Source organism: Linderina pennispora (genome assembly GCF_002104995.1).
Source record: "Linderina pennispora strain ATCC 12442 chromosome Unknown DL89scaffold_216, whole genome shotgun sequence".
Classification (NCBI taxonomy): domain Eukaryota; kingdom Fungi; phylum Kickxellomycota; class Kickxellomycetes; order Kickxellales; family Kickxellaceae; genus Linderina; species Linderina pennispora.
Window position 1 is genome coordinate 3,009 of NW_024468464.1, and position 10,856 is coordinate 13,864.

The window sequence follows — 10,856 nt, forward strand, 5'->3', positions numbered from 1 at the left end:
CACGGGCATTTCCGCACGCCGTGTGTCCTTGACAATGACGATTTTCGGGTTGCTGCCCGGCCGCACAATGCCCTGGGCTACGGGCTGGCACATTAGGCAACGCAGCGTCAGCCCGCCGACCCTTACCTCGCGATTGTGCCGGAACAGCTTTGCCTGCACGTGCTCAGCAATCTCCTTTTGCATCGTTATGGCGTCTGCGTACTGCGCAGCGTCCACGCCCAGCACCAGCTCCGTGAGCTCAACCGGATCCACGACCTCCAGTGTCGCTGACTCCCATGCATCGCGTCCGCCCAGCGCCGCCCAGACGCTGCGCCCGACCTGGCACACGGCTACGTCACCCGGAGCACTGGCCAGATAGCTCTTGGCCACCGCCGCCACACAGCCGCCGTTTGCCGTCCTGATACTGACGTAGATTCCTATGCAAGGTGTTCTTTTTCAGCCCATGATGGTTTGTGGTTGATCTGATGGTATGTAGAAAGCTACTTACTGCTGCTGACCAGTGCGCTGGTATCTTTTGTTGAGAGTCGTGCATGGTGTTCGGCTGCGCGCGCAAGCTTCTCGAACGTCGTCGGCGATACCTCCACCTGCAGCCCCGGGTCCTCCGACCCGCTGCTGTCGGGCTGAATGCGCACCGGGAATTGCGCTAGCGGCGCGTCTGCTGTCCAAAAGCTGGGCATAGTTTGTCTTTTCCTATAGTCTATGAGTGCGAACAGTTAAAAATACAGATGTGGCGCAAAAGTAAAGAAGTAGAGGCTCAGGAAAGAAAGAGAGACGAAGCTGCTATCTTCACTTGTGGCCCGCAAAATGAATGCGATTGTAGAGCCCGGGCCGGCTCCTTTCGCCAACGGAGCATTAGAACGGACCGCCCACCCCGGGGCACTCTACTTTGATTCCCCTCCGCGGAGGTAAAAACTGGCGCATCCAATTCCTCCCGCCGGAGCCAAAGTGAAGAAGCCCGGACGATACGACGCACATGAAATAGCCAGGCTTGCTAGGCGCGGCGAATTTCCTTTCACATGGAAATCCGCCAGCCTCCGGTTTGGAAAGTAATCAAATCTCTGATTCGCCAATCCCATTTTCCCACCGATGCAGCGGGAATCGCTGGCCCAGAACACGCCTGGGCCAGACTGCAGGCGCAATCTCGTCACTGCCACTATAAATAGGGGGACGAGGGAGATTTCGTCCATTAATGCCCATTGCCATTATGGCGCTGATAACGAAAAACCGAGATCCACTCCCCTTCTCCCGTCGGGGAGGGGAGGTTCTGGGTTACAATTTCTCGTTTTGCTTCAGTGTTGTGCATGCTTGTACGCTTCGAAAAAAAAGGGAGGATGTGACAGGAAGGGTGCTCTTTAGTCAATGTCGGCTCACCAAACCACCCCTCCCCCAATTTTTCTGACTTTTAAACCCGATTACTTTTGGCTGGAAAGCGCAAAAGAACCAATGTAATATCTCTTTCTGTTCTCTAGTTTTTTGACGTAGTTTTTCTACTATTTATTAGTGCGTTTTTTAGAGGTAAGTAGTCTGCGTCCCCTCCAAGGACAGCTTCTGGCTGCACATTAGCGTGCATGGTCTACGGTGATTGTTTGCCTGCGCTCAGACGGCTCTTTCATCACGCGCCTCACGCGCCTCTGCCGTGCAGAGTGCAGCATACGCTGAAGCTATTTTCTTCCCAGCCCTTTTGGCGATTCCGAGAATTGTCGGCTATAGCAGAGGTGGCTGCTTTCTGCTTTTGCAAAATCCGGATGCCCATCAATTTGATAATGCCAAAAGGAGCCTCTAATGCAAATAAACATGACTGGGCATACTCTGTTTGGTCCTGGACTATAATACGTGAACAAACATTCCGCGCTCCCCTGTCCATTCTTCCCATCTACAATCCATCCCAACTCAACGACATTATTGTTTCTGTAGCTTTTATTAACATCATGGCCAAGAAGGGAAAGTCTGGAAAGTCAAAGAAGGGAGGAAACAGCAAGCCTGCGGCGCCGAAGCCCGAGGTAGCACCTGTGGTTGCCGAGGAGGTGAAGCAGCAGGAGATGCAGGTTGAGGAGGCTGTTGCTGAGGAGCCGAAGGTCGAGGAGAGTGCCGAGGAGACTGTCGAGGAGACTGCCCCTGCCGAGGAATCGAAGGAGGAGGTTGCTGCTCCTGCCGCTGAAGAGCCTGCCGAGGTTGAGGAGCCCGCTAAGGCCGAGGAGCCCGCCAAGGTTGAGGAGCCTGCCAAGGTCGAGGAGCCTGCCTTTGAGATCCCGTCACTGGGTAATGTGGAGGCGATCGTCGCCGCCGGTGCCCCCGCTCCCACGCCGATCGACCGCTCGGAGCCTAAGGCCGAAGAGGTTAGGGCCAAGGAGCCTGCCAAGGTTGAGGAGCCTGTCCTTGCTGCCGAGGAGCCCGTGAAGGCTGAGGAGCCTGTTAAGGTCGAGGAGGAGGTCGCTGCCCCTGTTATTGAGGAGCCCGCTAAGGTCGAGGAGCCCGCTAAGGTCGAAGAGCTCGCTAAGGTCGAAGAGCTCGCTGCCGTCGAGCCCGTGGTTGAGGAGCCTGTCCCTGCTGCTGAGGAGCCCGTGAAGGCTGAGGAGCCCGCTAAGGCCGAGGAGGTCGCTGCCCCTGCTGTTGAGGAGCCCGCTAAGGTGGAAGAGCCCGCTGCCGTCGAGCCCGTGGTTGAGGAGCCTGTCCCTGCTGCTGAGGAGCCCGTGAAGGCTGAGGAGCCCACTAAGGTCGAGGAGCCCGCTAAGGTCGAAGAGCCTGCTAAGGTCGAAGAGCTCGCTGTCGTCGAGCCCGTGGTTGAGGAGCCTGTCCCTGCTGCCGAGGAGCCTGTGAAGGCTGAGCCCGCCAAGGTGGAGGAACCCAAGGCTGAGGAGCCAGCAAAGGCCAAGGAACCTGTGAAGGAGCCGCACAAGAGGACGGCGCACGGTGACAAGCCGCCGCGCAAGGGCCTCGTCAACAGGCTGATCGACTTCTTCGGTGGCAGGAAGTAAGCTGCTCGCGTTCTGAACAAAAAAATGTTTCTAGGTCCTTTTTAGCTCTCGCACTTTGTTTTTTTTTTTCTTTTTACCTAAACCCCTCTCTATGCTTGTGTATAGACACCCTATCTCTAAAATAAAAAAGCGTACCTCCCCTCCACTACAATATGCCGGCAATAAGCAGGATCGGATACGACAGGAGGGCGCCGACCATCAAGCCGACGCACAGTGCAAAGCTCAGCACGGAGCCAGCCAGCGCCTTGTTGGTAGCATCTCTGGGGGCCCGTACTAGCGTCATAGTGGCAACCCAGCCATTCGACCATCCCAGCATGACCACCAGCAAAAGGAACAGCAAATCCGAATGAACAACCAGCGCATCGCCGGGCGCCGTCGCCACAGTCGGAAACATAAGGAACGCCGGGACAAACAGCAGGCGCGCGGCACCAATCCAATTCAGCACCCTCACCGACTCGCATCTGATCCACTGCGTCGACAGACGGCCCAGATAATCCCCGACATTGAACAGCAGGAAGTGCCAGGCAGTCAGATTGGCGATCTGTGGCGAGCTCTTGGGCGAGCTCACAATGGCCTCGGTCAGAGGCGGGAACAGGGCCAATGTCAGGCACATGGCGGATCCGCAGATATACGCGAACGGCGCGATCTCGCCGAACGCCAAATACAGCACATTCATGTTATCCAGGCCCAGCGCGTCCAGCCACTTGGGCAACCCATTCTGCTCTACCACCTGCTCCAGCTCAACCGTCTCCACCGCATACTCTACAGGGCCCTCCGGATCGCGTGTCAGCCGCGGCGACCCGTGCTGCATCCTCCCCATGCCAGCGTCCGGCCCATCCAATGCACGGTATGCATTCTGCGCAATCATCTCATGGCGGCTCAGCTGCGACCACGCCGCCATCGACAGAGCAAGAAACACCGCAGCAATGCCAAAGTACACGCCCGCGCGCACCCTCACCCGGCCATCATCTTCGGCGCCGTACACTGTAAATAGCTGCAATGCACTGGCCACAGTCCCGGCAATCGCCTGCCCACCCATATACGCCTCGGCGCAGCACGCATGCAATGGTGCGGCAATGCCAAAAATCGAGCACTGCACAAATGCCGCTGCCACTGCGGCCACACACAGCGCCAGCAGCGCAATTACCAATGCCAACCACCCGTCAATGTTGAGCAGTGGCAGAAGCAAAAGCGCCAGAAACACGCAGACGGTCGACAAAAGCCCGGCTTGGATCCGCCGGTCATTGTTGGCCGAAGGCTGCGTGTACAGCGCGTAGCTGAGCGCTATGAGGTTGATGGTGTTGGAGAATATCGAGAACACGCTCTCGAAGCTGTCCCGCAAAGGGGTGTTGCGGAATACGTGCCGGAAAAAGCCTGAGGCCGTTATATAGACGTTCCAGGCCATCAGCGTGGCCATGCCAAGCACGACAAAGCGCCAGTAGACGTATCGCAGTGCGGGGTCGGCAGACATTAACTGGGTGGAAAAAGAGAGACAGCGAATGGCAAAAAAAAAAGGATGGAGAAGGAAAAAGGTTCACCGCAGGCTGGAGGATGGTTAGCAGCTGGATGCCGGGATTTATTTTGTCCGATATGAGCGATTAGTGGCGCCAATTGCTTGGCCCAAGCGCCCAATTTAGCTTTCCAGCACGCGCTTGAGCGAGTCAAACACCACCCACTGGGCGCTGGCCGATGTGCAGTCCACCTGCCATTGCTCGCCGCCCATGCGAATAACCGCCGTGCCGCCCGGGACCGCGACCCGCACATTCGGGTGGTCCGCCGCCGCATCAAGCCCATTTGCGATGAGCTCCTCAGCCAACGCCTCGGGCGTCCACCTTGCCACATCAACCACCACCTCGGCCTTGGGGGGCTTCACCGGCTGCTCGCACTCCAGCCGAATGTTGCCGGCAGCCAGCGCCAAAACGCCTGTCACCAACGAGTGCTGGCGGTGCTGCGCCCGGCATGCTGTCGGCCAGCTCCCGCTGGATATTGAGCGGCAAATGCCGGTCCGTATCCAGACTCACCAGGGTCGCGTTCAAGTGCGAAAACTCGCACAATGCGAATTCCCAGTGGCTGGTGCTTAGCCGCGCGTATACGTGGCTCGGAACCAGCACATGTTGCGCGCGGCCGGCGCCACGCAGCGTCTGCTCGACCGTTTGCGCAGTGAACCGCCGCGACACCGGGCAGTACGTCATCTCGGCAGTCGCAGCCAGTCGGTCCACAAGCGCCTGCGCTGCCACAACATCGTCGTCATGCATTAATATGGAGAACCTGGCCATGCCCGTGCTGGCCGCCATATCGGCGCTGCTGCATGTCTGGGCGTCCAGACGCCACTGGCGGATGAAATGCTCGATGGTCCTGGTGTCCCGTGGCGATGCGATCACAAACCATGTGCCCTGGGGGATATGGCGCCGTGCCAGGTCGCCCAGCGACTCGACGAAGTGCAAATGGCCCTTCTGCCTGAGCTCCTTGTCCAGAAACGGGTACTCGGGCAGGTACAGAAGGGCCTGCTTGCTTTCGCACAGCCACTCGCCCATGATATTGCCGTACTGGCAGGGCGCGCTCGCCCACCGGCGACCACCACCACAACCTGCGGCAAGGGGAGATTCAGCGATATGCTGTTCTCAATCACCGCTTGCAGGATGTCCTGTGTGACGCCGTACGGCTCGCCCACCAGCATCACCCGCCCGCGCTGCTTCAGTGTCGCAATGGCTGTCGAGCACAGTTGGTTGAGCCCGCTGCGTCACCTGTATATTCTCGCCGTCCATGCTGCCTTGCATTTGGGGATCGCTTACATCGCAGTAGACAATCGCCTGGGCTTCGGCGATGCAGCTCGGATCGTACTCCTGCGGATGCAAGCATGCCAATGCCGAAGTGCTCACGAATGCCGTTCGATGGCCCTTATACTCGACCGTCCAGTTCCCGCCGCCAATGCAGTACCCGGAGCTCCTAGTATATGCCTGCACAAACGGCATCGGGCTGACTATCTCATTGTGCCGCACGTCGGTGATCTTTTCCATTGCCCGCGATAATATCTCGCTGCGAGTACAAATGCTTCTGGCTGGCCGAAGAACTCGTGGTATAGGCGAATTGCATCTGCTCTTCTAGCACGCAGCGGCCATAGCTCTTGGTCGGCTCTGTGGCGTAGACGGGGCCCGAGAACTCGGTGTATTCGGTGATGTACGGGAGGAGCGCCATTTGCTCGTAGTTTGAGATCAAGATAAAGTCGATGAGCGCCCAGTTCACTGTGCTGAGCGTCGACACCGGGTCCAAAGCGCTGGCTGGTGCGTGCGGCTTTATCATTTGCAGACTGTGGCGTGTCTAGGGGCTCGATCTGCCAGCCAGCGTCCACGATGAATGTCGTGTCATCCAGCTCGCAGAGAAAGAGATGGTACTTTTCGTGTGGGCAGAACGGAGTGACGCAGATATTAGGCATGGCGTTGTTGGAGGTTTGGTGGAGGCATTCAGGGCGGGAAAATTGTGTGTATTGTATTAGTAGCTTGGACAAAATAAAACGAAACCAGTGAAAATGTAGCAAATATGGGGGGTGAGAGTAACCGACTTGAGCACATCACAAAACCGGCAATATCAAAAAACACGGCCAGCCATGGTCGCTGGAATGCGAATATACCCGGGTGATGGTTACCAAGGGGGCAACCCTCCCTTTCTATGTGGTCTGCGAGCCCCTTGCACTGCCTACGCAATAATGCACCCTGTGTCTTTGCCCCCTGCCTTCTGCTGTTGCTGCTGCTTTCCTCGGTTGCCCCGGTTCGTACCGGACTGGGCTTCGCCGACACCGCCTTCTTCCCCAGCCCCAGGCCCTTCATAATCCCCGACTTTGCGCTGTTGGGCGGCGCCGACTGCGCTCTCCCGCCTGCACACTGGTGATCCGACTCAAACCGATGCTTCAGGCAAACTCCTTTCTGCAGTATTGGCACGTCGTCAATACCAGAACCTTATCGTTGCAGCGGCGGAACTGACACCCCTTCTTGTACGCGGCCGCGCCCATTGTCCGTTTTTTGCACCCGCCCTGGATGGCCGGTCCACGGCGATATTCGGGTCCTCACGCGCCGAATCGACACCACCTGCCGCACAGCGGGCAGTCTGGAACACGTAGTCTTGCACCAGGTGCTTTTGCGCGCACGTATGCGTGTCCACTTTCCAGTGCGACTCGCAGAAATACTGCTTGCAGTATTGGCATTTTGAAGCAGAAAGTCCAGCTGGTTGCACCCCTTGAGCGCACAGTTCTTGCCTAGGTCCGGAAACTCCATTTTGTCGACGAAATAGTAGTGTTACAAAAAAACAAGGGTAGAGAAATGAAAACAAACCAACCAGTTTCCCAGAAGCAGACAGGATCTCCCAATACAGCCCTTTTATACTAGGGGAAAATGACGCCCTGGGCGGATTGGAGAATGGCCAGTCCCGCCATACGTCACCAAAGCGGCACGCGCAAGACGGCGCCAAGAGGATTTTTCAAATAACACTGCTTTTTCTGGAATGGGCTAGTGACCTGCCGAGGTTTATTACTAAGCACCGGGAGGAGACCGCTGCTGCGCACTCGCACTCGCGTTCCCCCGCCGGCCTCTAAAGACAAAGCCAGAGGCAGCTTGCGCCACCCCAGCGCCCCGTTGATTTGATGTCGGCCCTTCCGGGATCAAGCACCAGGGCATGCATGCACGCGCAGTGCCAGCAAGGTCCTTTGGGATAAGGGGCAGGTTTCAGCGAAACCCAGCGTGAATAGCCCCGCCCAAAGGCTGACGTGTCTGCGAAAGCGCACGCCAGAGTGTGAGTCGCGGCCAGACGCAGGAAAGGCGGGTGCCCGCTTTCCCCCCTTTTTGACCATTATTTTTTCTTTTCGATAAATAAACCGCATCAAATCGTAAGTGTCTGTATTTTCGCGATGGATCCGACGTTGCCGATATGATCACTGCGACGACGTGCCGTGTTCGAGGGGGGTTTTAAGCGGCTCTTGATCTGGCAGCGCTTTTTGTTGAGCCAGAACGCGCCAAGGAGCTTCGGGCAGAGGGGCGAATCTGGGTTTGCGAAATTCGCACATTCTGCTGGCGATCTGAGCCAATTCGCCTCCTTTTTTGGACAAAGGCGAAAGAGCCGACTAGCAGAGGAAGCCCTACAGGGTAGCCAGCGTGGGCCCATGGAACGTGGACACTGGGCTGTTTCCTTGAGCCGTGTAGATAGCCCAGAGGGCATTGGCTCTTGCTGAGCTTTGCAGCAAACAAACACGCAAAGAGCCGGCATGCTACGTGCTATACAGCCCAGTAGTCTAACTGCCTCCTAACTGCTCGATAGCCTCCCCATGCTAGTGGGTGTCCATTGCCACTCCTTATCTGCGTTCATTACTGCACAACTAAACGCCCTTATCTCCAATAGTCCCCGATGTCTGTTGCTTCGTCTAACCCGTTCGCTCTCCTCCCGACAACGCCGTCGGACGTGTCGGTCCAGGTCGTTAGACGCCAAAGAAGGCTGCCGCCAAGACCGCTGCCGCCACCCCCGCTGCCGAGCGCGCGCAGCCCGCCGAGCGCTCGCTGAAGCGCGACTACCCGACCCGCGGTGGCCACCGCCGCACTGTCGCCGCAACGCCGGAGCCTCGGAGGAGACCGCCGCCTACCCGACCCACGACAAGAGCCGCTCGCGCCAGTCGGCCCGTGGACCCCGTGGCCGCCCCGAGGGGGCCGCCCCGCCCGTCGCCAGTTCGACCGCCACAGCGGCACCGGTCTGGTCGACTCGAGAAGAAGGAGAAGCAGGGCTGGCTGGGCGACGACAAGGCCACGGTTGAGGATGGCGAGAAGGCTGCCGAGCAGGCCAAGAAGGACGGCCAGGAGACGCCACTCCGGCGCCCGAGGAGGTCGAGGAGGACGTCAAGACCCTGGAGGACTACCTGAAGGAGCGCGCCACCGTCTCGGTCGACACTGACCGCGAGATCCGCAAGGCCAACGAGGCCGGCGTTGACAAGAAGCAGCTCAAGGAGGCCGTGCAGTTCTCCGCGAGGAGGACGTCTTCTTTGCCCCCGTTGCCACCCAGAAGTCCCGGAAGTCCAAGAACCAGAAGGAGAAGGTTTTGTTGACATCGAGCAGCGCTTTGTCGATGAGCAGAGGCGCGGTGCCTTCCGCGGCGGCCGTGGTGGCCAGGGGCGGTGACCGCCGTGGTCCCCGTCAGGGCCGCGTCGACGTCAGACCAGCGCGCCTTCCCGTCGCTCTAAGACCCCCTTCCACCTGTCGCCAGGGGTTCATGGGTTACATGACCAAAGCAGCAACACCAGACTATTTCACCCCGCATTTCCCTCCACGACCGGGCGAAGGACTTGGCAGCTAGCTTTTTTTCCGTCTGGGGCGGATATATGCCCTCAAAAAATTACATTCAAAACTTCGTGTTACAAAAGGCGAAGCTTAAAGTTGTAGTCCGGGTTCTTGGACGCCGGCAGCAGCAGATCGCGCCAGATCGCAAACAGATCCGCCCTCGTGTCGTCCATATCAATGATGACCCGCATCTTGTCGTCCTGCCAGCAATCGACCACCACTAGCCGCAGCGGTTGAGCTTCAGATCGCCGTCCTCCAGCAGCTTTGCGCACGCGGTTCGGCGTGCCTGCCTGCAATATCCACCGGATCCTTGGCCCAGCATCTCTTGTGCGCGCCAATCTTGATATGCCTACTGAACAGCTTCAGCACCCGGCGCTTGGTCAGCGGCCGCATCCGATTGACCCATCCAAAACCCGCAGCGCCGAGCTGCACAGAACCAGAACCTGCGGGCCCCCACCGTGATCTTGTTCTTCCCTTTGCCCGTCGACAGCGCTGTCTTTGCCAGGCTCCAACGACGCAGCCTCTTCTTCCGTCGTGTACATGTGAGACTCCTGCACGCCAATGTCGGACATTTCCAGATCGCTCAGCCCCGTTAGGCCTTCCATGTACTTGTTGAACATGGCCGCCTGCTCGTCCAGCAAGGCGGGCACGGCGAATTCACCGGCTCCACGCCATTCTTGCGCTTCTTCTTTTCTTGCTCGGCTGGTCTGCATCGTGCGCGCGCTTCTTCTCATTCTTTGCTGGCTTGATCTGCTCGGGCTCTTCGGGCTGCTGCCCACATCGGCTACCAGATCGGTGTCGAGCAGGAATCCGTCGTCCAGTGCGTCAGCTGATTGAAGTGCCATTTGTATTATATGCTTGGGGGGAAATACTACTGGAAGAGGAGAGTTGAAGGAGACAAGATGCTAGCTGCTGCAGAAGCTTTGGAAAAAAATATAGTAGCAGAAAAATATAGCCTGGATGAATTTGATCAGGGACTAATCGGATCATCGATATGATGCAGTTTTGGACACTTACTGTATTCCCCCGTCGTCGTGTTGCAACAAACACGTCCACTAGCTAGTGGTTGGAGGTCAGTACACCTGGCATGCATCTATCCCAGGTGGGCGATACTAAGGAGGGCTGCCCTAGCCTTCCAAGTGGCACCTGCTGACTGAGAATGCACACTGGCCAGCCACTCCGATTTTGCCTCTATACTGGCGGCCCTGGAAATATAGTGACAAGTGACATATCGTATTAATTACCAAAAAAAAAAAGCAGTGTCAACGGGTGGTTCCGATATGCTACATTCATCCTCATATCCATGTGTTCTGCTTATAGTCGTTTTGGTATTCTGCTTTCATTGAGATATGCTACATGGAATACTAATTTGTCACTTTCCGTTTACTTCTAGAGGTGCATGTACTTGAATGAGCTCTTGGGAACAGTCCGCGTGCCGTACCTGTGGCGCTTGTGGTTGTACTCCTCAATAGTGATGTTGTTGCCCGAGACCTTGGCCACCCACACCACATGCCTGTACCTGCTGCCTTGGTCGGTCTGGCCCACAGCTCCCGTCTTCAGCGTGTTGCTC

General features: G+C 57.5%; 2 protein-coding genes across 2 annotated transcripts; one reads left to right on the top strand and one right to left on the bottom strand.

The window, feature by feature from the left end:
- The first annotated feature begins 1,465 nt into the window (after positions 1-1,465).
- DL89DRAFT_273454 (uncharacterized protein) lies at positions 1,466-3,115 on the top strand. The gene is made up of 2 exons (XM_040889065.1): positions 1,466-1,515; positions 1,915-3,115. Exon 2 carries the CDS (start codon positions 1,929-1,931, stop codon positions 2,973-2,975), a length of 1,047 nt encoding a protein of 348 aa, XP_040738919.1. The 5' UTR covers positions 1,466-1,515; positions 1,915-1,928; the 3' UTR covers positions 2,976-3,115.
- Positions 3,116-9,360: 6,245 nt separating this feature from the next.
- On the bottom strand, positions 9,361-10,840 carry DL89DRAFT_298520 (uncharacterized protein; the record flags this gene model as incomplete). The annotated part of the gene is made up of 5 exons (XM_040890793.1): positions 9,361-9,610; positions 9,645-9,712; positions 9,775-9,915; positions 9,948-9,993; positions 10,692-10,840. Coding segments are annotated over 5 exons (654 nt in total), but the record flags the coding sequence as incomplete, so codon positions are not given.
- Positions 10,841-10,856: the final 16 nt, after the last annotated feature.

Coding starts and splice junctions, on each gene's coding strand:
- DL89DRAFT_273454 (XM_040889065.1), top strand. CDS start 1,929: ATGGCCAAGAAGGGAAAGTCTGGAAAGTCAAAGAAGGGAGGAAACAGC.